The sequence below is a fragment of the Dipodomys ordii genome, unplaced genomic scaffold (assembly GCF_000151885.1).
Source record: "Dipodomys ordii isolate 6190 unplaced genomic scaffold, Dord_2.0 Scaffold12, whole genome shotgun sequence".
NCBI classification, from domain to species: domain Eukaryota; kingdom Metazoa; phylum Chordata; class Mammalia; order Rodentia; family Heteromyidae; genus Dipodomys; species Dipodomys ordii.
Window position 1 is genome coordinate 1033315 of NW_012267228.1, and position 25411 is coordinate 1058725.

Here is a 25411-nt window from a genome sequence, read left to right on the forward strand (position 1 = left end):
CAGAGGGACTATTGCATATGAGGAGGCCTGGCCAGGGCGCCCCCCCCCCCCAGCCAGGCCCAATTGCATATGTGTGGGAGAATAGCAGAGCCCCAGCCCGAGGACGGCCAGCCTGGATGTGCTTTCTCTTGCCTGGAGTCCTGGAATCCTGGAGTCATGTGGCTTTCCTAAGGGGAGGGACCCTGAGAGTGTCCGGTCCAGCCATGTTACCTAACAGGCCCCGAGAGGCCAAGAAGCCTGCCCAAGGTCACACAGCTTGTGGCTGCTGGCAGCCCAGGAGCCATCTCTGCTATCCTCAGCCCTCCAAGCAGAGCTCCGCTTTTACTCGATGCCCCTGCCTGGGGGGCTAGTGCCTTTCTCCCTAGTGTGACCGCAGAGGCTCTGAGGGCAGGGCCTGGACTCAGCCAGGAGACCTGCACCTGCTCCCACTGTCCACCCCAGCTTCCCAGAGGAGCACGAGCCCGCAGGGGTCAGCCAACAGGGAGCCAGGGCCGAGAAACCTGGCTCCTTCCTGCAACTGGTCTTGGGTGGAAGAGCCTTTTCCTGGCCTCTGGGGGGCCCAGGAGTGGAGCACACAGCAGGGCGGGGGGGAGGAGAGGCCCCTGGTTTGAAACCCATCTCAGAGCCCTGTGGGAGGGAAACAGGGATCGGCTGAACCCCCAGCAGCCCTCCAAACCCACGGCCAGACCGCACCCGGGCCGTGCTCAACACCAAACGGTTCTCGCAGCATTGTGAAACTGGAGGCAATGGTGTGGGGCCGCCGGGGCTTCCAGGTTGCAAGAGAGACAGACTCCACCTCAGGACCCCGGAGGCTGTCCCTGCGGGCCTCCCCCCCCGCCAGCTCCTCTCCCCCTCCACGGTGGGACGTCGCCCTCTGCTCCTGCCCCGGGGTTCTCGGTGGGAGTGGCAGGCCAGCCGTACTTCCTGGGCCTTCTGTCCCCCAAACGCAGCAAGGGGGCGTATGGGCCAGGACACGTGACCGCCCACCGCTGACACTGGGCTGCCCACGGACAAGCCGCTGCCCTCCAGTGGCTGGGACACCAGACGCCCGGCTTGGGGCGTCCTGAGAAGGTGCGCAGAATTAGAGGTCCTCATGCCAGCCAGCCCCAAGGCCAGGATCCGGCCCAGGGAAGGTGCTGGCTCCTTCCTGAGCCTCCGCCCATCAGGAAGCGGAGCATCACCTGCTCGCCTGGCGCTTCAGTCCCTGACTCAGGGAGGGCCTCAGCCTGCGTTGCTTACCTCTCCTGACAGGGAGCTCGCTCCTGGCAGGGCCTGGGGATCCTCCCATTCCCCCCACCTACACCTCTCTCCCTGGCTGCACAGCCATCCCAGCCCCTTCGGAAGGGGCTTCTCTGGGCATCTCAGAGACTGAACTTGGTGAAGACCCAGATGTAGCTCCAGTTAAGGCTGGGACCTCGCTGCCTGGGACCACAGAAGTGGGGCACAGAGACCAAGGCCCAGCCCTGGCTCGGAACCTCCAGGCACACAGACGAGCAAGGTGTGCCCTTCTCTAGCCCAGCCCTGCCATGTTCGGACCACAGAAGACCTTCAGAGCATCTGGGGGCTGTTGGGGGCTGGCGTGCGGGGCGTCCGGCGGCTCTGGGCCAGGGGGTTGCGGCTGATGACCAGCTCCAAGATGTCGCCTGCCTCTGCCAGGAGTGGCACTGCCAGGCAGCAGTCGAAGTCCCGCGTGCGGACATGGTTGACCTGCAAGGGACACAAGCAGGGGACAGGGCAGGGGATGTGTTGAGTGGCTGAAGAGGTGGGAATTGTATGATTTCCTGAAATAGGGACCTGCCCCAGCCTTGGTTAAGTTCCTGTGTATACAGAGGAAGCTGCTCGCCATTAACTCAGTTCTTCTGGTTAGGCAGCAAAGAGAATGTTCTAGGGAGACACCTGCACACTTTGCTCCTCTGTGTGTGTGTGTGTGTGTGTGTGTGTGTGTGTGTGCGTGTGTGTGTGCATGTGAGGGGGTCACACTAGGACTTAACCTCAGGGCCTCACACCTTTGCTTAGCTTTTTCGCTCAAGGCTGGCACTAGTCATCTGAGCCACAGCTCCATTTCCAACTCTTTGCTGGTTAACTGGAGATTAAGAGTTACTCCAATTTATCTGCCTGGATTTCAGATTTATCTGGATTTCAGATCACAGCCTCCTGAGTGGCTAGGAATACAGGCGTGAGCTCTGGGCAGCCAGCTTTCTCTCTTTTCAACATAAAAGGCAGGGTATATGGAAGGCAGGGTAGATGGAGCTCAAGGGTCTGGGGTCCATACTCAGCATCAGCAACATACACACACACACACACACGCGCGCGCGCGCGCGCACGCACACACACACACACAGCCTCTTGCCTACTGTTTGGTGACAGTCCTTGTTTCTGTTTTGTTTATATTTTACCTTGAATGTCTATCTTAGACAAGGGATACTGACTTTTCATTCTTGAGATAATTCCCTTTCAAAAATAAATGTAAATTAGCCAGGTGTCGGTGGCTCACGCCTGTCATCCTGGCTACTCAGGAGGCTGAGATCTGAGGATAGTGGCTCAAAGCCAGCCTGGGCAGGAAAATCTGTGAGACTCTTATCTCCAATTAACCACCAGAAAACTGGGAGTGGCGCTGTGATTCAAGTGGTAGAATGCTAGCCTTGAGCTGAAGAGCTGAGGGACAGCGCCCAGGCACAGAGATCAAGCCCCACTATGGACCAAAAAAAAAGAGAAAAAAAAAGATATAAAAATACATAAATTGAAAAAGGCTCATTGATTTAGAGAAAACATGAGTACATTGAAAATAAAAATGGCTAAAACAAGTAAAGGAACATAATCAGCTAAGGCAGGGGGCAAGGGTAGTTCTGAGGTGGTCCTGGGTGGTCCAGGATAGCCTAGATGGCCACACAGCCCAGGCTCCCTTGGGAAAGTAAGGTAGGTCACATGACTGGCTCTGGCCAATAGATTGTGAAGGAAGAAGACAGGTGAATTCAGTGGGAACCAAGCCTGTCATCCCGGCTCCTCCAGAAGCCGAGGCATGGCTGTGGAAGGCCACTGGGGACAGAAGAGTTCAGGAGACTCCGTCTCCACAGACGGCAGGGCCCAGGGGTGCTCGCCTGGCATCACAGCACACAGGGTCTGGACCCAGGCTTGCAGTGGTAAACAGACCCTATCTTGGAAAAGGGGTCGGAGCATCTGCTCAGCTAGCATGAGGCCCTGGGTTCAATCCCCAGTACTGCCAAAAAAACTGAATCATTTCTCCTGTGGAGGTGTCTGTGTAGGCTGCATGGGAAATGGGGACCCCCAGGAGGTGGGCGCAGGGCCTTGCCTCCTTGTTGCCAATGCCGGTGCTGCAGGTGGAGGTGTTGGTGCTGGGCATCGCTCCTACCTGCCCTTCCCACTTTTCACAAGCGGGGGTCTGGCCTGGTCCCTGTCATTGCCGCGGCCCACCTTACCTGCAGGAGCCTGTCGAAGGGCCGCAGGCCCCCACGCTGAGCCGGCCCGTCAGCGCGTACCGTGTGCACATAGACGCCCTTCTCCAAGAGACCGTCCGAGACGCTGAAGCCAAAGTCATTCCGCAGTGGGTCCTTGTGCAGCGTCACCTGGGGACAGGAGGCGACACCGGCCCTGGAACTGTGGCCTGCTGCAGCTCACCCCTTGGGCTGGCATTAGGTGCCCCCTGGGGTCCATGTCCAGGCTGTTGGCCAGCTCACTCCCACATGCAGCAGCCTGCTGAGCCCACGCCAGGCCCCCATGCGCCCCGGCCCCCCACGTCACAGTACCCCGCACCCCTGGGGCCTTAGCTGGAGGCCCCCTTTCCCGCTTCCTCCGGACCTGCGGAACCTGAGAGGCCCCGGGCATCCCGCCACCCGGACACCTGTGGTCCTTAAGGGCAACGCTGCCTGCCACCCACAGGCTGTGGGCGGCCGTGGCCCGCAGGGGTCTCCGGTCAGTAGTGTTCCTATACGGGGACCCAAAGTGCCGGCAGGTGCCAGCTTCTGGCCAGGTAGTTGTGGAAAGATGTGGGAGAAACTGATGTTTGGTTGGCCCACAGTTCCAAGCCCACCTAGGCAGCTAAGTCCATGAGACTCTTACTTCCAATTAATTACCAAAAAAAAGAAAAAAAAGCCAGAGGTGGAGCTATGGCTCAAGTGGTAGAGCGCTGGCCTTCTGCAAAAAAGCTCAGGGACAGCGCTCAGGCCCTGGATTCGAGCCCCAGCACACCACAAAAGGTTTTTCCCCCTATATGTATGTTAGATAGGTAGTTGGTTAATATCTGATTGCAGAATTGGCAGATGAGGAAGGCTGATCACGTGCACATGTGCACAGCGATATGTGTGCTCTATAAATCTTTATGTATGTGCATGTATGTGTGTGTGTGTATATATATATATCTTGTATATGTATATACAAGCAGGAATTAAAAAAAACAAGGTTTTACTCCTCTCTCTCCTCTTACCCCCCCCCCCTGTCAGTTGTGGGGCTTGAACTCAGGGCCTGGGTGCTATTCCTGAGCTCTTTTTTGCTCAAGGCTACCACTCTATCACTTGAATTCACAGCTCCAATTCTAGTTTTCTGGTGGTTAATTGGAGATAAGAGTCTCACAGGGGCTTTTCTGCCTGGGCTGGTTTCAGGTCTCAGCCTCCTGAGTAGCTAGGGTGACAGGTGTGAGCCTGGTGCCCATCTTCCGTTTTCTGAACCCGGGTTCCATTGTGTAGCCCAGGCTGGCCTGGAATTCATAATCGTCGGAGTACTGAGATCCCAGGAAAACACCACCGAGCAGGGTTCACAAGCTGCCTATAGAAAACCACATGTGAGTAGTGGCCCGCTGAGTGTCACGGGCACGTGTATGTGCGTGTGCGGGTGCGCTCACTCCACATGAGGTTGCGGGAGACCAGCCTAGTAACACCCCTCCTGTGTGGTGGAGGAGAGGCCCACGGGGCAGGGCTGCGAGTCCACGGCCGGTGCTCGTGGCCCTCAGAGCCCCCCTGCCCCCGTGCCCGCCCTCAGTGCCCACCTTGTGCATCTCCAAGGGTGTTGGCAGCAGCAGCTCCTGCAGGTCTTCGTGGGACTCTCGGATGCCCCGGGCCCTCCGCCAGGGCCGGGGACCGGGTCTGCCCTCCAGGGCCACGCTGGGCACAGTGCCCGTCATGATGGAGTTCTGTGAGGGGACAGGGCCACTTCTCAGGTGCCTCTCACCTGCTCCACCAGTCAGTCAGCACCCCCCGCCCCGCCCCCCCACCCCGGGCACTGTATTCTGGGGTCACTGTGGTGGCCCTGAGCCCTAGGCGGGGTGGAGCGTCATTCCCCAATCAAGCCAGAGGAGAGCCCTGCAGCTGCCATGGGTTCATCTCTCCATCCACACTGAACTCGTTTTCTCCTCTGCACACCTTAGCATTTTCCCCCACTTTATTCATGAGCAAGGTAAGATTTGAACCCAGAGTCTTGCTGCAAAGTCAGGGCTCCTAACCCCTATGCTCTTGCTAATCATAAACACAAATAAGAAAATGGTGAGCTGGACAGAAGAAGGAAGCGCCCAGGACAGTGGGAAGAGACAGAAGAGAGGGTCCCGGCTGAGGGGACAGCTGTGCACAGGCCCAGGGGTGCCTCCGCCTCCTACCAGAGACAAAGTAAAGGAGACAGCACCAAGTGCACAGCAGTGGCAGGCATTGCTTTCATAGAACAAGAAGTAAAGGTGTCTGAGAGCCAGCGAGTCACGCCTGTCATCCTAGCTACGGGGAAGCTGAGATCTGAGGATCCTGGTTTGAAGTCAGCCTGGGGGCAGGTCTGTGAGATCCTTATCTCCAATTAACCACCAAAAGAAGCCCCCAAAATCTAGGACTTGAAGATGGAGCGCTAGCCCTGAGCAAAAAAGCTAAATGATAGCCCCCCAGGCCCTGAGTTCAGGTCCCAGTCCTGGCACACAAAAACAAAATGGAATAAGGGGTTGGGATGTAGCTCAGTGGCAAAGAACTTGCCTAGCAAGTGCAATGTCCTGGGTTCAATCCCCAGTAACAAAACACATACATACATACACACACACACACACACATATACATATATGTCTATATATTGCAGGGTTATATATATATATATTGCACGGTTTTATATGTGTGTGTATATATATATATATTCCATGGCTATATTGCATGGCTATATAAATACATATATAAAACTGTGCATATACATATACATGTATATGTGCAATATATACATATATATGTATATGCAAAGTTTTATATATGTATAATATATGGCTGTGTTAAGGCCTCATTGGACCCTGATACCCATGTGAGAGCGTGCACACACACACACACACACACACGTCACCCAGTGTGCCCAGATGCACTGGCCTGCGGCCAGCGGCCCCTACCCCATACCTCTAGTCCCCTGAGCAGCTCTGACTGGCCGCAGGACTCAAGGTCTTCCAATGCCTCCCCCAGCACTCTCCACAGCCCCTCGTCTCGGGCAGGGCCGGGGCCTGGGCTGTAACGTAGGAACCACAGCATCAGCTCCTGGCCGGCCGGTGGGTGGACTGCGGGCTGGGCCTCAGTCTTCAGGGCTGGCTCGTGGGCCATGGGGCGGGCAGGCGGGCAGGCGTGTGTCTTTGGTGGCAGTGCTGGGACCCCAGGGCAGTGGTGGGTGACACAGAATGGGAGGGACGCAGTTAGGGAGGACCAGGACTGTTGGTGACCAATTAGAACAGGGGCAGCTGGGATGGGGTGGAGAACGCTGACACAGGACGCCTGGGAAGAGAGACAGACCGACAGAGAGATGGACAGAAAGACAGAGGAGATCTGTGGAACAGCCCAGAGGAAGGGCCGCGGGCTGCCCCCTCCCTAGACATGGGGTGCTGTAGGATGGGGGTGGGGCAGAGCTGGAGTCCGTCAGGACACAGACAGATGGAGGGGACAGGAGGACTGCCCCAGGAAGCGGTCAGCCGCAGGGAGGTCACGTGCAAAGCCCCCATGGCCCTGGGCACCGGGGCCTGCCAGCGCTCGCCTCCACTAAGCCCGAAGGCCGCATGCCTGAAGCCCAGGGGCCTGGGCCTGACAGGGACCAGGCACGGGTGTGAGTTCTGGTCTACCACGGCTCCCGTGAGCACAGGAACTTGCCAGAACAGGAGAGCCGGCCAGGCCACCCCCCACCCCCACCTCTGCCCTTGAGTCCCTTCCGCCACCCCTCACCTTCTCCTGGGCCTTTCCTCTGGCCTGGCTGCCAGATCTGCCCATGTACCCCCTCCACCCCCCATCCCCCCCCCCCCCGCCCCGGCCATGGTGTCCCACTACAGACCTCGTGGGAGGATTCCAGGCCCCGTCCTCCTCCTCCTCCTCCTCTTCGGGGAACTCACAGGACGCCCGGGGATAGCTGGCCCTGCGGGGCTCGACGGGTGGGGGGCTCCTCAGCCTGCCAGGCTGCTGCCACGCCTGAGGGATCCCAGCCCGGCCTGCTGCCTGCGGGGCGCGCGCTGGCGAGCGGAGAGGGGGGCAGCCGCGTCGGTCCCGTCCATCCCCGCCACGCCCCCGTCCCGACTCATGCCCAGCCACCTCAAGGGACCAGGACCGTAGCGGCCGCTCTCTGTGCATGTCAGCCAGCATCCTCCACAGCTATGCTGCCCGTCTAACAGAGAGCTCTTGCTGGGGCTCCAGCCAGGAAGGGAGGCCCTATACTGATGCCTCCTCTTTCAGCCTCTGGTGGTCCTGCTCTGATGCTCCTGCCTTGAACCATCTAGAGCTGGGCTTGGGGAAGCAGACACCTAGCAGGCAAGGGCCTCCAGGGAGAACTGGCCTTGCTACTGGAGGAGGAGCTGGGGAGCTCCAGGGACTCAACCGCAGGTCACAGGCCTCCGCACAGGGGCAGAGGGGGTGGCCTGGCGGTGGCATGGGGGCCTGTCCTACAGGATGGGCCGGGAGGGCGCTTTCTGCCTCCCCACCCCCGTCTTCCAGTGGATGCAGAGTGCACTGACTGAGCACCTACTATGTCCAGACACAGGGGCGCGAACAGGAGCCGGCTCAGTCCGAGAGCTCATGGTGAGGAAATCTGGACCAAACAGGCCCCGCTCCACACTCGCGGCCACGGGCCCAGGATGGGGGCTGGGCCCGCTCAGCTCTGCACCCTGGAGAGTAGAGCTGGAGAGGGGCAGGGCGGGGGCAGCTGAGGGGACCGGCCCCCACAAAGGCCTGTCCAGGAGCCCAAGTTACCTGAACCCCTGAAGCCCCTCTCCATGGCCGCGCTGCCCCAGGACTCCAGGGCACTGTCCACGCCGGGCACAGCTGGCGGGCAGCGGGCGGCCAGCAGGCCCCCACCGAGGGCGTCAGGCGTATCCTCGCCCGCATCACTGGCCTCGCTGAGACTGCCTGACTTGCGGGGCGAGGGGGCACCTAGGAGGAGGGGGCATGACCTCTGACCTCGAGCAAGCTTCAGTCAGTTTCCCCACCCAAGCGTGGCTGGCAGTTCCCGGGGCTGCTACCGTGTGGGTGGGGCAGCCAAGGGGGCAATGCTCTTTTGTAGCTGGGGAAACGGAGGCTCAGGAAGCTGAACAACTTGCACAAGGTCAAACAGGGAGCAGTAGTGGTACCCCAAGTTAGAAGGAAGACCCTCCAAATCCAGGGGAAACGGAAGCGCACAGCATTAAGGACGGGGGCCGCAGGGGCTGCACACTCTGGAACCCCCCCCCCGGGAGTGTCCCGTTCCGTTTTCTGAGCCATCCTCCCTTTCCCACTCCCAGGGCCCGTGGCCAGGACGCAGCTCGGCCCGGAGGCCGGGCAGGCGTGGAGGGACGGCCCAGGGATGGAGCGAGGCTCACAGTCTGGCTGCTTCTTGATCTTCAGCGTGACTGTCTCGCCGGCCATCTGCAGGAGGTGGATGGCCTCGCTCAGGGGCCGGCCCTTGAGGCTGACGCTGTTGATGGCCAGGATGCGGTCGCCGATGTGGATGGCGCCAGTCCTGAGGAGGGACGAGGGCACGGGGTGAGCCAGGCGGAGGCTCGGCGCGGGACGCCCCGGGGCCAGGCCTGGCTGACCTCCTACCGCAGAGAAGACAAAGAATGGGAGGTGCTGACGATCGAGGGCCCCAAGAGCAGAGGGCTCAAGCCCATCGCGAGGGGACCGTCCAGCAGGTGCTCTGAGAATGATGGAGCCCCCCACACTAGCTGCCAAACACTAAGTACAGGGTCCTGGGCAGGGCCCCCCTTTACCATGGGGGAATCCCTGATGCTTATTTTCCAATTCTAATTGAGGGGTGAAATATATGGAGTGGATTCATTCTCCCCAGAAGAGAGTCTCTAGCCTTTCTTCTTCCCGAGCCTCACTTTCCCTGGCTGCAGCATGATCACAAGCCCCGGGGCAGGCCAGCCTCGTGGAGGGCTGACAGAGCAGGCCCCATTTGGCCCAGCAGTTTTCGAAGGGGTCATTGATTCAAATTACCCCCAAGAGCTTTTTGAAAAATGCAGAAACCTGGCCACGTGCCCCACCTATTCTGTGATCTGGGGGGGGGAGGGGGGAGGAGTGGAGAAGTACAGGGGTACAGTGCCCGGGAGCTTTGGCAGGGGTAGCTGGGGGAGGGCTGGGGTCCAGGAGCGAGAACTGAACACTGGACACCTTCAGTGGGGGCTCAGGAGGGCAGAGCCCTGGTCTTGCCCAGAAAGCCCTTGCTCTGGAGGCCGGGGAAGGGGCGGGCCGGATAACACCTTCAGGAAGGGGTTACTGACTGGTCCCAACCAAGATTAGCGGGTAATGTAAAGTCCACGCGTATTGGGTGGCTGTTCGGATCCTTGGTTAATAGTTTGACATCAATCCATTTCAGTCTCCTTTGGTTTCTTTGTCCTTTTAGAATGCAGCCACTTGAAGCTGACACATTGCATTGTATCTGGACCCTGCTGGGGCCTCACCCTGGACGGGCAGGGGTCCGTCCTGGCCTATCCATGCTGGGCGGCACCACCGGTGTACCGCTGCAGCTGACCTGGCCTCTGCCGGAGGATGGCCCCCACGGCCACGTAATCTGCCTGGAGCCCAGCAGGGGGCGCCATGCCTCGCCTTCCCGCAGATCCTACCCTCCTTTCAAATGCCTAGCAAGGACAAGTGCTTCTCCAGGGAGTGGCCTGTCGGGGGAGGGGGGCCCTGTCCCTGAGCGGGGGGGGCCTGTCCCTGAGCGGGGGGGGGCGGGGGGGGGGGGTGCGGCAGAGGGGGGTCCCCTTATCAGCCAGGGCCTCCCTGCCCCAAAGCTCACCTAACACCTTGCTGCCAGAGGAGAAAGCCGAGACTCACCCTCTCTGGGGAAGTGGGGTCCCCTTCTTAACGGCCCCTCGTGCTTTGGGGGGGCACTTCCTAGGGGAAGGCTAACAAGAAAGCCCCAAGGCCTCGATTTCCCCATCTGGGCTGGTCCCAGCACCGGGGTGCCGTTGCCACCCCCAAATTCAGGAGCACAGAGGCGCTGCCAGAGCGGCATCGAAGCTCACTTCAGGAGGGGACAGAGTGGCCCAGCACTTTCCTGGGCTGGGTCTGCCGGCCGCCCCCTCCACCCCCCAGCCTGACCGGCCCCTTCCCCTGGGAGGCTGGACTGACATTTTCATTGTAAGGATGGGGGGTGGCTGCTCACCGGGGGCCAGGGCCTTGCTCAGTATCACTCAGCATGGACTCAGAACAGAAGGCAGAATCTAGCTGGGCCCAAAGCCCTCATCTGGTTCCGGGTGGGGGGGACAGACCCCCCCATCCATCCCCACGGGTCCCGGCTCACCTCTCGGCCAGGCCACGTTTGGTGAGGCCGGAGATGACAATGGGGTCGAAAGGCTCCTCTGTACCAGAGATGGTGATGCCCAGGGGGCCGCCATAGCGTTTGAGCTCCACCGTGTAGCTGACTGCACCCGAGCCCTCCTGGTCATCTGCAAGGGGTCGTGGCAAGGGTCAGGGTGGGGACAGCAGTGAGGGACAGCGGCGAGGGTCAGCAGGCGAGGAAGGAGCTGGGCTCCGTCACGGGGTCCTGGCGCAGCCGTGGCATTCACACCCATCCACACACAGCCACCGCTCGCACAGCCCGGGGCCCTGAGTCTCCCTTCCACCCCAGCCTGCTGCCCGCTTGCCATTACAAGAAAAAAAAAGACATAGAAGAGATGAAATGCAGAGACTCAGGGCCTGGGCGCTGTCCCTGGACGCTTTTTTTTTTCTCAAGGTTGGAGCTCTACTACTTGAACCACACCTCCACCTCCAGCTTTTTGGTGGTTCGTTGGAGGTCAGAGTCACAGACTTTCCTGCTTGAGTTGGCTTCAGTCTGAGATCCTCCGATCTCAGCCCCCTGAGTAGCTAGGATGACAGGTGTGGGAAATGCTTAAAGCAACTGATTTTGTGCATCATCCCTAAGAACAAGAAGATGGTGGTTGGAAGAAACCAGGTTTCTAGCTTTTTTAAAAAGGAAGAAGAATCTGCCCGTGAGAGGCTCGTCCACGGGGGCGGGAGCGGCCGCTGCCGGACCTCAGGTCCGCCCTGCTTCGCCCCTCTCCAGCCTCTGCAGTTCCCTGCTTCACTCCCCTGTTCCACTGTCACAGGGGGCGCCTGTGGGGGGGGGCAGGGGCTGGCGTTCTCAGCCCTCACCAGCACACACAGCCCCACCCCCACTCAGCAGTGGCTCCTCTTTCGCCAGGCCCCATGCCAAAGGCAGCGGCTCAAGCTCCCTGAGAGCTCGGGAGAGCCCGAGGCCCTGCAGGCATTGGTTGGGTGTCCACCAGACGGGGGGTGGGGGACAGGCGTGGCGTGGAGGGGGGTGGGGGGCGGCGCACCCGAGTTGTCCTCATCTTTCTGGATCTTGAGCTTCACCAGGTCCTCGCACTGCCGCAGCATCTGCATGGCGTCCTGCAGGGGGCAGTGGTCCAGGCGGATGTTGTCGATGGCCAGCAGCTTGTCACCGGGCTCCAGGGTGCCGGTCCTGCGTGCACGGGGCAGGGCAGGAGACGTGTGTAGGGGGGTGCCGCGAGCCGCAGGGTGCCAGTGGTCTGGGGCACACCTACCTGTGTGCCACGCTGCCCTTCTTGATGTCCGAGATGATCAGGGGGTCCCCCCGCTTCCTGCTGGCCGCTGCAGAGAGAGGAGCCATGAGCGAGCCCGATCCCGGACGGCCTCAGCCCCGGGGGTGGGCGGTGGAGGCCGGCAGTCAGGACAGGGGACCCCTACCTCCTGGTGGGGGGATGGCCAGCCAGTGGCTTGCCTCCCCATGCCTCAGTTTCCCTTCTGAAAAATGGAGATGGTGATCACATCAGATGGGGCCGTGGCCATCACAGGCCCCACAAGGGCTCTGGGCCGGTGACCAGCAGCCCTTCCTGTCCACCTGGCCGCTCCCCGAGCTGTCCCAGCAAGGCCTGGAGTGGGCTGGTGGCTCGGCCCCAGGCCCCGGAGCCCTGCTGTGTGCCGGGCATGGAGGACACAGCGGGGCAGGGCACAGGCAGGAGGAGCCGGTGAATTCGTGCGTGGGGCCTCAGCATCATGAGCAGCCACCGTGCGATCCGCACTTCCTCAGGGGCTGACGCCGGCAGGGCAGGAAACATGAATAACTTAAAGAGGGCCTGTGCTGAGGCACAAATTCCTTATCAAGGGTGTGTGTGTGTGTGTGTGTGTGTGTGAGTGTGTGTGTGTGTGAGTGTGGGCGCTTGTGCAAACCTGAGACTAGACAAGTGTTCTTGCAGTGTACTACATTCTCCAGACTTGTAGGTGGCATCTGAACAAAGACTTGAATGAAGGGGGAGCGAGCCGAGCCAGCAGCCGGTACAAAGGCCCCGGGGCAGGAAGGAGCTGGGTGTGCTCCAGGCCCTCAGCCTTCCTGGCCAGTGAGGACGCAGCGTGCCCTCAGTCCCCGCTTTGTGGGAAAGCTTGTGAGTTCACCATTTCTTTGCATATCTTCATGTCAGTCCTTTGGCTCTGGCACTCAGGGAGACAGGACCCCAGCCTGGCCCCATGTTTGGTCCTGACAAACCGGTTACCCTCACCTGGGAGGGGTGAGGCCGGGAGACTCCCTCCGCTCCTCCCCCGCACAGTGCACAATGGGGAAACTGAGGCATCAAGAGTCCTGGGCTTGCCTGAGCACATCCCAAAGGGCCCCACGGGTGGAAGGACTGGTAAAGGCGGCCACTCCCTCCCTGGAGCCTCTCCCCAGCACGCGGGTGTTGGGGCCCCTGGAAAGGCCCGGGAGCCGGGCAGTGCCCGCGGGGCCAGGGCGGGAACTCACCGCTGATGGTGATGCCCAGCTCCACCCCACGCCTCTTGTGCAGCTTCACATGGAAGGTCCCGCTGCTGGGGGTGACAGACTCTGCAGACCGCGGGGACAAGGAGGGACAGCTGTGGCGGTGCTGGCCCGGCCAGAGGGCCCCAGATGGCCGCCCCGGGCCCAGCACTCCCCAGCAGGTGAGGGAGGTGAATCCCACAGGGCAGAGTCAGCACTGGACCCCAGACCCAAGATGTGCTGCCCAGCGCGGCGAGTGTGGGGGGAGGGGGGAGGGGGAGGGCTACCGCCAAATCAACTCGGCGCAGGTTTGCCAGGCCTGGCCTGAGGGCCGTAGGGAATTCTAGCTGCTATTTCACAGACGGGGAAACTGAGAGAGTGGGAGGAAGCAATCGGTGCGCGCAGAGGGGGCCGCAGCAGGGAAGGGCTCTTCCCACTCACCCGCCACGTCGAACTCCACCTCCAGTAGCACCTTTCGGGCCAGCGCGGCGTCCCGGAGCAGCTGGTTGGCTTCCTCCATGGTCCCGTCCTCGGTGGCAACGCCATTGATGGACAGGACGCGATCCCCCACCTGCAGCAGCCCACACCTGCCCCAGGGAGGCCGGGGCAGCACCGTCAGGAGGCCAGCGCACCGCAGAGCAGGGCGGGGCTCAGCGCAGGCCCAGCTCCGCCCCGACACCTATCCGAGGGTGTGACTCTGCCTCAGTCTCTGTCTGCCCACTGGGGGAGAGCGGTGACTTCACAAGGTGTACAGACTTCAAGGGGTTGAAGCCTGAGGGCCTTAGCTGCCCCGAGGTGCTGGCGGCGGGGCTGGGGATGCGAGCGTTTCCCTGGCCGGGGCGGGTGGGGCCGGCTCACCTCTCGGCCGGGCTGTCGGGCTCGATGAAGCGGACCAGGGGTGGCGAGGACAGGGTCTCGGTGGTGAAGACGCCGCCTTGCAGCTGCAGGCCGAAGCCGCTGAGGGGGTCTCCGCACAGCACCACCTCCGTGGTCTCAGCATGCACGATCTGCCCGCCCGGCCCCACCGTGGAGGCCAGCGACACTGCGGACGGACAGACAGAGCTGCCCGCCACGGTCTGGAGCATCCTGACTCCGTGCGGCCTGGGGATGGACGGGTCCCCGCGCTCCCTGCCTCGGTTTCCCCACCTCTACAATGGGGTTTGGGTTCCGGGCGGGGAGGCGAGACCCCCGACGCCAGTGCAGGGGGGCGCGGCCGCTTACGCGAGCTCCTGTGCTCCCTCCTCCGCGGCCTCCTCCGCGCGGCCGCCGGCCGGGGGCTGGCGGGCTGGGCCCCGCGGGCCAGGGTGCTGGCATTGGCGCAGGGAAAGGTGTGGTTCATGGTGGGTGAGGAAAAGGGGGTGGAAGACAAGGCTGGGGAGAGGAAGGGGCACAGCCGGTGAACCCCACAGAGCTCCAGCCTGCCCAGGCCCGGGACAGAGCGGGCGCCCCGTGCCCTCCAGCGGGACCCTCTGCCCCGGCCCCGTGCCGTATCAGGGCGGCGTTTTCAGCCCCGGTGTCCTCCAAGGCACAGCTCCCCCTCCCCCTCCCCCAGGAAGGGTGCGGGGCCGTGGGGAGCAAGAGACTTACACCGGCTGTGGTCCTGGCCCAGGGGCGCGGCCCAGGGCGGTGGTGTGCGGCAGGGTCCGGGCCTCGGGCTGGGGCAGGAGGGCCGGCCGGGGTCCCAGCCCCACTCGCTCCTCTGCACCCGCACTGTGTGCACAGGGGAACGGGAGGGGGTGGAGGCCCGGCCGGGCTGCGTCCTCCATGCCCGCACCCCTGCTGCACCCCGGTGTCTGCTCTCCGGGCCCTCCGGGGACCCCTCTCTCCCCCTGCCAGGACCTGCACACCCCTCCTCCAGGCCTGTCCTGCCTGTTCTGCTCCTCTCTGTCTGGCCCAGGGCATTCTGGGACAGCAGCAGAAGGACTCAGCTTCCCTGCCCTCTCCTCTCCCTCCTGTGGGACGTGGGCAGCTCTGGAGCCAACTGGGGCAGAGATCCTGCGCCATTGCTGACCTGCTGTGTGACCTGCACTAGTCACTTGACCTCTCTGTGCCTCATTCATAAATAGGACCCAGAGAGGAGTGGCCTCCCGGGGTCATGCGAGACTTAACACCAGTTGAATGGATGAGGACGATGTGCTGACAGCAGGGCCTCGGCCTTGGGGTCTTGCATCTAAGGAGCCCCAGCTTCTGGCCACATGGACTCCATTCCTCCCGGCCTCCCGACCGCTGCTGCCTCCACTTCTCCATGCAGTGTGTACTAGCGGTAGCCACAGTCCCTCGGGCCCGCTCGGCCTCGTCCCCTCCCCCGCTGGCCTTGGCTTGGGGCCCTGACCCAGCTGAGGGCCGCACCTGCCTCCAGGGGCCTTGGGGGCCACCGGCCATGGGGCGCGGGCAAGATCTCCAGCCTCACTTTCTCAGACACGCCCGCCAGGAGCTTGGTGGCCTCAGGCAGCGAGCAGTGCTCCGTGCTGGCGCCGTCGATGGACAGGATGAGGTCTCCGGCGTGCAGGGCACCGCTCCTGGCCGGGCAGGGGACCGAGCAGGGGTGGGGCCGGCTGAGGAGCCCGAGCCCCCGCCGCCGTTTCCCGGTGCGCGCCTGCGCGCCGCCGCAGAGCCCTCTTACCTGTCCACCACGCTGGCCGGCTTGATGCGGTCCACGGTGATGACCGGCTTGTTCCGGTGGGAGCCGGTGGTGAGGGAGAGCCCCAGCGTGGACCCCGGTGTCTTGGCGATCTCCACCACCAAGGGCCCCGAAGCCTGCGCCACCGTGTCTGGCACCGCGGACAGGAGGAGGGTTGGAGGGCGGCCGTCCTGGTTCTCCGGGCATGCCCAGGGCTCGGACGTCTCGAGGCAGCCGGGAGACGCCCAGGGGGCCGGACATGGGGGTCGGAACCCCCGGGCTTTGATGGGCAGACACTCATGTGCCGGCACCACCCTCCACCCTCTGACAGCACGCGGGGTGCTCCCGCCAGCCCCGGCCTTCCGTGTTGGCACCCCGCGTCTCCGCCTTGCGGCGGCAGCCCGGCCGGCCCTGTCCTCAGCTGTGATTTCCCCCCCACCGCTCCATCTGCTGCCGGCCTCCTCGCTGGCACACCAGACGTGCCGGCCCGTCTCCTACCTCAGGGCCTTTGCGCTCCCCATTCATCTACCTCAGGGCCGCTGTCCCCCAGCCTTTCTTGCTCTTTCCCGCGGCCCTGGGACATAGATTCTGCTAAGGGATCTTCTCCCCTGCAGGTGTCCACTCCAGGGGACTAGGGGCCTGCTCTGGTCCCCAGGGCCTTAAACAATGCCCAGCACGTAGTGTCTGTGGCTTAGAGAGGCTCAGAAAGGCCGAGCGACTGGGCCAAGGCCGCGCAGCCCCCGCTCATCCCGCTCGGCCCTCCCCTCCGGGCGCTGACGTACCCGGGGTGACCACGTCGTACTCCACCTGGAAGAGGGCCTCGTGGCCGCACTGGCGGAGCGCGGCCAGGGCAGCGGCGTGGCTAGCCCCGTGCAGGGGGGTCCCGTCCACACCGAGCAGCCTGTCGCCCACCTTCAAGGAGCCTTCCCTGTGGGGCGGGGGCCGGGCTCAGAGGACGAAGGAGGACAGAGCTCCTTCAGGACCACCCACCTCACGCCAAGCACAGAGCGAGCGGGGGACAGGGTCCAGAGAGGGTGGCGGCCTGGTGGGGCCACACACAGCACTGGGAGGGGTGGAGGGCACTCCGGCCCCTCCCTGCTTCCCGGGCCCAGGAGACCGGCCTGGGAACACACTGGCCTCTCCCCCGCGTGGGCCAGCCCAGCCCCGGAACGCCAGCGACAGGTGCCAGCGCTATTTTAGAAGCTTCTAGGAATAGCTCACTCAGGCCCTATCCCAGGGACAGATTTAGGTCTGGGACAAGCCTGGGCCAGGAGGACTGTCCCTCAGGGGGTCAGGGGTCAGGGGTGGGACTCTGACACATGCCTTCCCCACATCCTGTCCTCCAGGCCCGGCCTCACCAGGCTCTGCCCATGGCTGCCCTGGGGGGCACGGGGGGGGGGCGGTCAGCTCACCTGTCTGCGGGGCCGCCTGGCCGCACGTAGGTCAGGACGAGCGGCCGGGATTTGTGCACATCTTCGTGAGCGCCTCCTGGCCAGAAGTCAACAGAGGTGGGGTGGTGGGGCGGTGGGGTGGTGGGGCGCGTCTACCTGCCGGCCCCGCCCCCGACAGCCCGAGCAGCCCAAGCAGCCTCCCTCAGTAACACCTGTGTGAGTGAGAACCCCCCCATCCTCTCCGCTCCTCCCCGTCGCTCCGGGCCTCCTCATCTCACTCCCTGCAGCCTCGCTCGTGGCCTGGCACGGGCCTTCAAGGTCAGAAGTGATCAGATCTACGCTGTGCTCGTTTGCGTGGGAACCAGGCACCCAGGAAACGAGCCCCGGCCTCCCCCCCCCCGCCTCCCTCCCGCCCTTGGGTTCCACGGGCGTCCCCACTGACCTCTGAGGACGAAGCCGAAGCTGCTGCCCTCCTTGTGGAGGGCGACGTCCGCGGTCTTGGAGACGATCCTCGGGTTGTTCTCGGGTGCTGTGGAGAGACGGAGGCCTCCCTTGAGCCCCTGCCGCCTGTCCAAGCCCGCAGAGGAACCCAAAGCTCATTCCAGGAGGGCGGAGGAATGGGCCCGGGACTCCGAGGAACCCAAAGCTCATTCCAGGAGGGCGGAGGGATGGGCCCGGGACTCCGAGGAGGAGACCCTCTCTCCACTTCACGGCCGGGTGGTGAGGCTCAGAGCGCCCCTCTTCCCCAGGGCCCACCTGGTCCTCACTCAGACAGAAGATGGCCCAGGCCGGGCTTGTGGCTTGGGGGGGTTGGGGGTGGGGGGTACTTGGGCCCAAGATCAGTTCCAGAGTCACTCAGAGCTTGACATTAGGCTAACTTTGAACTCGGGGCTCAGGGTAACCCAGCCTACGTCCTCAGAGTAGGGTGTGGGGGCCCCAGGCCGGGGGAGGGGCTTCTAACTACACAGACGACAGGAGGTCCGGGATGGGGGTCCCTGCCGGGTGCCCTCGGCAGGGTAGGGACGCCGGGCACGGCCCACCCTGGCTGGCGTGGTCCCGTCACCCAGACCCCAGTGGGGAGGCGGCTGTGTCCCCCCAGGAGCGGGCAGTGGAGGCAGTTCCCCGTCCGCGGGCACCCACCGGGCGGGGGCAGCTCATACTCCACCTCCAGCACCACGCGCTCGCCCACGTTCTTGAGCAGGGTGATGATGTCATCGTGGCTCAGCCTGGTCACGTGGATCCCGTTCACCGAGCGGATGTAGTCGCCCACGTTCAGCAGGTCGCTCCTGGAGCGAGCGGAGCACATGTGGTGACCGGGGTGGGGGGTGGGGGGGACCCTCACTTTCTAGTGATGGCTCTGGGCACCCGGGGCTAGCCTGGAGAATGGCCTGGCCTGTGGTCTTCCCTCCCGCCATTCCTGGAATCCTCTGCCGGGTTCGGCTGCTCAGAGAGGCCGTGCTGGGCAGAGCCAGGCTCCCGGCCTCGGGGGCAAAGGGAAGTGCAGAAACGAAAGGCAGGGACTGCGGAAGGCGGCCCCAGAGCTACCCACGAGGCTGTGTGCACACAGCGCCACGCCGACTGCGACGGGCGTCCGCGGGCTTCCCCGAGGCGGGGGTCTCTGGGTGCACGGGCGTCTGGGGCCGGCTGGGCTTGAGGAAAGGGCAGCGGGAGAGGGTGGGCGGGGAGATGCTTGGCCTAAGGGGGCGGGAGGGGCCGGGCCCTAGAAAGCGCATCCTGAAAACACCACCTAACCGCCCATCTTCCCCGCGCCTCTCACCTGGCTGCCAGCCCCCCGGGCCTCAGGCTGGAGACTCTGGGCTTGCCGTCCTTGTCCGTGCCCCCCGAGATGGTGAGGCCCAGCGTGCTGCCCTCCCTCTTGAGCAGCTCCACCACGGTGACCCCCCGGAACTCCTCTGCGGCAGACAGAGGGAGGGCCAGCGGTCAGCCTGCCTGCCCCGTGGTCACCCGCGACCGCGCGGGGTCACGGGACCCGGCTGCCTGACCGCACAGCCAGAGGGAGGGAGGGGGCCTGGGTACCTGGAATGCTCTGCCGCCGGCTGGCCAGGGCCGCGTCCCCTCCCGCGTCCTTGCTTCCTTTGGAGTAAGGCCCATCGTCTGTGGGGATAGAGGGGCACGGCCTGAGCCACCTGCCCTTCCTCCGACGCCTCCGTGTGGGCGCTTCTGCGGGGTGGCTGGTCCCAGCCCCGTCCTCTGCCCGGCGTCCTCCCTGCCTCTCGGGGCAGAGTCCCTCGGGCTCGGCGCCCGCCGTGCGCCAGCGCTGTGTGACACGGTGGTCTCCTTTCTTTTTGTTTTGGGCTGATCCTGGGGTTTGCACTCACTCGGCTGGGGCTCTACCAACGGAGTTATGCCTCCCACCCAGCTTTTGGCTGTTTAATTGAGATGCAGTCCCATGGATTTTTTGGCCCAGGCTGCCTTCAAACCTTGGTCCTCAGGCCTCAGCCTCCCCAGTAGCTAGGATTACAGGCGTGGGCCACCGGCGCCCGGCGGCTGGGCAGCTCCATTGCCGTGAGTGTGACATCATTAATCAGGGGTGGTATCACTGCACTTCACAGATACAAGGCTGTGGCTCAGAGATGGACCACACGTGGGCTGGGCCAGCTGTGGAGGTCTGCCGTCTGGCCCATTGCTCTGTCCATCCCAACCCCGAGGCCCACTGGCCGCTAGGACTGCCCCAGCTGGCAGGTGGCAGAGGCCAGGCCTGTCCATGAGGGGTGGGATCGGTTAGGGCTGAGGGTCACCGCTGGGGCTCGGCCACCCTCAGGACGGGGCTCTGTCCACAGCAGGCTGCTCCACTGCAAGTGCAGTTATGATTATGTTTTATTTTTACTTTTACTTTTTTGCTGGACCTGAAACTGGAAGGCAGCATCTGGGTGCTGTCCCTGAGCGCTTCCACTTCTGGCTTTGGCTTTCTCATTTTTCCTGGTTAATTGGAGATAAGAGTCTCAGACTTTCCTGCCTGGGCTGACTTTGAACCTTGATCCTCAGATCTCAGCCTCCTGAGTAGCTAGGATCTCAGGTGTGAGCCCCCAATGCCAGCTACCGAGGGTTTTTGTGGGTTTTTTTGCTGGCCGATTCCTTGCTCTGAGGGCTGACGGTTCTCTTCATGGTGGGAACGTAGGCAGTGCCCCGGCTTCTAAACCCCAGTGGCCCCAGACATTGCCAAGTGCTCCCTGGGGAGCACTGCCTGGACTGTGAGCCAGGGGCAGGGCCTGCCTGGGGAAGGGCTCCTTTTGGGCCTGGGGAAATGGGCGTGGCTTGGCCTGAGAATGGGCGTGGCTCAGCCAGGGGCTATGAGAATTTCCCTTTGACCACTGCCTGCGGCCCCCAGCTCCCCAGCCGCTCTGCCACAGCCAGTCACTGGCTCCCTTTGCCCGTCCTGAGCTGCTAAATAGCCAAACAAATAGCAGTTGAGCTCAGAATCCTTTCCAGGCCCCCTGGGGTAGGGTCCTTTTTCCAGATCCTGGTTCTGATCAGCTGCCAATTCAGGCAACACCCTATTAAGTATAATGCTCCCATCACAGTTCCTTAATACGCCCTTCCTCCAGATTCAACAAGATGATTCTGAGCCAATAAAATGAGAAAGGCTGCGTGACCGCGTTTCCGAGGGCCACTCGGAAATTAAACATCTTCTACCATGTAAATGAGCTTCTGCCACAGGCAAATCCCTCCCACCCCAGACCAGCCCGGGATGGGCCCCGGAAGAGGTGCGGATAAGGGAGGGGGGCTTGGGGGCTAACTTCCAGGGAAAGGTCAAGGAACTGAGGACCCCACTGGCCAAATGCAGAGAGCAAAGAACAGAGTGCAGTGTGACTGGGCAGGCGCGTGGAGGCGGACTTCTGCTCCCGATAATGAACACAAAGGAACTGTAAACCTAGACCGAGGCGATGGGACCCCCCCAAGGCTGGCCACTGAGGCTGGACAAACGGCTGTTGAAGGACGACACCCCTTCCCTGGGCATCGGATGGTGGCCCCCATTTTTCCACATTCAATCCTCACCTAGTTGCATGGCTGCCTGTGTGACCTGCGTCTCTGTTCCTCTCTCTGTAAGATGGAGGGGTCTCTCCTCTCGCTGAGGACAGGTGGCTGGAGCTTGGGGGGGGACACTTGGCTTGTATGTAATCCCTGTGGGGTGCAGACCCCAGGGCCCCCCTCAGCAAATATGAGCCCTCTCCCACTCTCGGTTTTTGTTCTGGGACTTAGTAATTACATGCTTAGAGATGAAGGCTTTTCAAAAACATCTTTCCCCCAATTTTCAGCTGGAAACGTGCACCAAAAACAGAGATATTTTTATCCAGTTCTTTTTTTTTTGGTCTCCTCCTTCCTGTAATGGGCAATGGTACACGCTGTCTTCATTCACCCCGTGCCGAAAGAACTCGCTTCAGAGGGGAATTTGCTTCTGCAGCCATTCCAGACAGCGTCAGGACGCGGGGTTGGAGGGCACAGGACCCACACCACTGGGCCTGCAGGCCGGCCCTGCCCGCTGTGGACGGCTGGGCCGGGGAGGGGTCGCTCCCCATCTGAATTCTCTTGAGATTCTCGCTAACTTGCACCCTCCTCCCCGCTCCTGCAGCAGCCCTGGGAAGCCATTGAGCTTTGACAAAGAGGAAGGAAGTCAGTCCCCTGCCAGGCTGCTTTGCCAAGCCCCCGCCTGAGCCGGGTGCCCGGGAAAAGCGGCGAGGCGCTGGGTGGGACTGAAGAGGGGCTCTCAGCGCATGAGAGAGCCCACAGAGTTCACAGGGGTCCGCAGCCCAGCGTGGACAGGCTGCATGGGACCCCTGGCCTGCGAGGAGGGCCGCCCCAGGACCGGGTGCTGACCCGCCCTCAGCCCCACCCCGCCCTTCCCGGGCATGGGTGGGCATTGAGATTCCCAGGGGAGCCTGTGCCACCTCCCCTGGGGTGGCAGCTGTCACTGGTCATCAGCAAAGAGAGCCAGGACAACCTGGCATTCTGAGAGGTACAGAAGAAGCTGACACAGACAGGCTAAGTAATAGCCCATGGTAAGGGGCAGAGGTTGTTCTAAGAACCTAATACTAGACCACTTAATCCTTATGATAACCTTATGATGGCGCCTGCCATCAGCATCCCCATGCAACAGATGCAGAAATGGAGGCACAGAGAGGTTAAGGGAACTACCTAGGGACACACAGCTTCTGCCTCAGTCCAAGCAGCACACAGGGCTCTGGGGGCTGAGGAAAATGGAGGCCTGCTCCTGCTCCTCCTCTCCTCTACCCCTAGAGCGTCCCTCCCTCCCAGCCGCTGCAGTGGGGCCTGCCTGGCAGCCCGGAGCCCCTACCCTGCCAACACCCTCTCCTCACCAGGGCCAGGGCGGCCCACACCTCACAGGAGGGGCACAGGCCGGACAGGCTGCGTGCTGGGTCCGCGCTCTCTCGCCTCTCCCTAAAACAGGCAATTACTGTTTTCCAAGGTGGCGGCCCGCAGCAGGGGGAGGAGAGCAGAAGTCCCCATGGGACAGAATGGCGTCCCGCCTCATGATCCCACCTCACCCCTCACCGCGCTCTCCCCCCTCCTGTGCCACTCCAGATGCCCGCTTCCCACTTCTACTCTGGACCCTTCTACGTGCCTGCCCCAGGGCCTTTGCACTGGGGGTGACTGTGTGAATGGACTCACCATCCATCAGCACCCCACACCTCTGCACTCTCCCTGATCTTATGTTCTATCCGCCTGTGCTTCTAGGACGTCAGAGGGGCGGAGTGGTCCGTCTGCTCCCACCGACGTGAGCACCCAGAACATTGGTGGCACACAGCAAGTGCCCAGCAAATCTTTCTTGGACTCAATTCCCATTACAGATGAGCAGGACGGGGATCCGGGCGCTGGAATGGGGTGCTCCAAATCCAAACAATAGGAAGAGGCACAGCCTGGATTTGAACCCACACCTCCCTGGTCCTGGGCTCCCGGCTGTTAAGCCCTGAGTGTGTGGCCTCTGAGGGATCCCGGGGCGGCCCAGACCTGGGCAGGTGCTGTGGGTGGAGGAGGGGCGGATTTGGGGGGACACACCCTGTCTGAGCTCCCTAGGTCCTCGCTGCCTGATGGCTCAGCGGCCTGAGGGGGGGGGGAGGGGACAAAGACATCCTTGTGACTGGGGAGTGGGAGGAGGCCCGGCCCGCCAGGGGCAGGAGAGCGGAGGGTGGGGTGGGACTTCCTGCCCACCGTGCAGGTCCCAGCCCCAGCCAACCAGGAGGATCACCGTCCTGTCCCACAATGCCCCTGCGCAGCAGAGGTGAGTGAGCTCCCAGGAGGGGCCTGGCCACATCCAGCCCGGGCAGAAAGACAGCGCGGACAGACCCCAGGCCTCACGGAGGAACACGCGGGTGGCCCACTTCTCCCGGCCTGTCTTCCTGGGTGTGGCGTGGAGGTGGGCAGTGGGCACCTGACAGGGCCGCCGTCCTCCCCAGCCCTAGGGGAGGACACAGGCCCGGCCAATGACGGGTGTGCGTGTCTCACGCCGAGCCAATGGCAGCCAGCCCCCGCGAGTAAGTGTAAGCACCGAGCTCTTCCCTCCGGGCTGGCGGCCTTGACCACCCCGCGCTTGAGGAGCCGCCTGGAAATGAAGGCCGGCGGAGCCCCCGATTCCTCCTGCTGGGTGAGCACCCGGGGCCTGCTGCCCCCGAGCTCCATGTGTGGACTGAAATAAAAAGCAGTCTCGGGAGCTGATGCCCGCGGAGGCAGGTGTTAGGGAGGAGACCCGGGGGCTGCAGGGGCACCCAGCGAGGAGGTGGGGAAAGGTCCTGGGTGCCGGGCCGGGAGTGTGGGCCGCTCCCTCCATGGGCCCCGGCGGAGGCCCGGCTCCACAGACGCGGCCACCGTGACCCCCGCTGGACTCGGGCTGGACGGTGGATTTGGACAGGAGAGGGGACGGCGGCAGTCCCTGTGTGTACTGTGTAACCATGCACGCCACTCACCCAGCACAGTGCCTCAGTTTCCCCAACGGTAAAATGAGGATTCTGGTCCCCCCCCCCATACACACACAGTGCCATTGTAAGGAGAAAGTGAAAAAAATACACAGAGAGAACTTAGAAAACAGCCTCTCCCAAAGACAGGCAGGCTGCTCCAGAAGGCTGAGGCTGGGGAGATGGACAGACGGATGAGCAGCCAGATGCACAGGGCGGGGAATCACCCCATAATAACCACCTCTGCCCTGGCCTGGCCTTAGCTCCCCACCCCTCCGCTGAATTCCTGGATCTCCAGGCCTCCTGCCCGGTGTGGGGCCGGGACTGGCCTATCCATGCCGGAGGGAGGAGGGGGCTGAGCCCGGCACGGCGCAGCCCCGCAAGCCCCAAGCCCTCCTGTGGCCCAGGCTACAACCTTCCAGAGGCGGGGGCACAGAGCGTCCGCCTGGCCCGGGTGCCCTGGCCCCTTCCCACTCCTGCTCCCCAGACCCACAGCGATGCCGTGGCCGTCCTGATCCTCAATGCCCCCCCCCACCTCTCTGTCCAGTGGGCACAGCCCCCAGCCCGGCCATACCTGCTTCTCCAGGGCTGAGCCCGCACAGCATGTGGCCGCTGTCCTGCCGGCTGCCCACCAACTGGAGCCACTCCACGGCCCGCCTGGCTCCCTGGGAGGAGCCAGAGGTGAGCCCCCACCCACTGGCCGGCACCGCCGCCCTGTGCTGCCCAGGGCTCTGCACTTAAAGGAGACACAGCTGGCGCTGGCTGTTGGCTCCACACGAGGTCCAAGGCCCCAGCCCCGTAGTCTGTGGCTGGACAGGGCTCTCAGAGGGTGGCTTCTCTGCTCAGCCCTCCCCGGGGCGCCTACAGACACACAGCCTACACCCAGGGCTGCTCCTGGCTGCCCTGGGACTCAGACCCATTGCCCTCCTAGACCTTTGGTTTCAGTCTGGAAATAGTGCTTAAGTCTAAGGTTACTTTGGCACCGGTGGCTCACACCTAGAATCCCAGCTGGGAGGCTGAGAAGGGAGGATGGCAGTTCAAGGCCAGCCCAAGCGGAAAAGCCAGCAAGCCTCCGTCTCCACCGAGGGAAGCTGGCCACAGTGGCGGCAGCTCCTCATGCCAACAAGGACAGGAAGTCTAAAATAGGCGGAATGCGGCCCAGATACACACACCCGAGGGAGATGAGACAGTGGCTCCCGGAATGGCCAGGGAAAAACAGGGCTGGAGGTGTGGTTCAGCAGCAGAGTGGCTGCCTTGTCCTGAGTGAGGCCCTGAGTTCAAATCCC

General features: G+C 62.8%; 1 protein-coding gene across 1 annotated transcript; it reads right to left on the minus strand.

Moving 5' to 3' along the window:
* Positions 1–1548: 1548 nt before the first annotated feature.
* On the minus strand, positions 1549–24730 carry Grip2 (glutamate receptor interacting protein 2). Its single transcript, XM_013010429.1, has 24 exons — positions 24700–24730; positions 19234–19311; positions 18974–19109; positions 18337–18482; positions 17639–17725; positions 17218–17293; positions 16588–16733; positions 15809–15956; positions 15535–15704; positions 14773–14895; positions 14407–14556; positions 14044–14227; positions 13627–13772; positions 13192–13272; positions 11981–12047; positions 11753–11898; positions 10717–10861; positions 8789–8928; positions 8177–8363; positions 7276–7446; positions 6363–6468; positions 5000–5143; positions 3438–3584; positions 1549–1707 (listed from the first exon to the last, which is right to left on the minus strand). The coding sequence occupies exons 1-24, from the start codon at positions 24728–24730 to the stop codon at positions 1549–1551; spliced, it is 3114 nt and encodes a 1037-aa protein (XP_012865883.1).
* Positions 24731–25411: the final 681 nt, after the last annotated feature.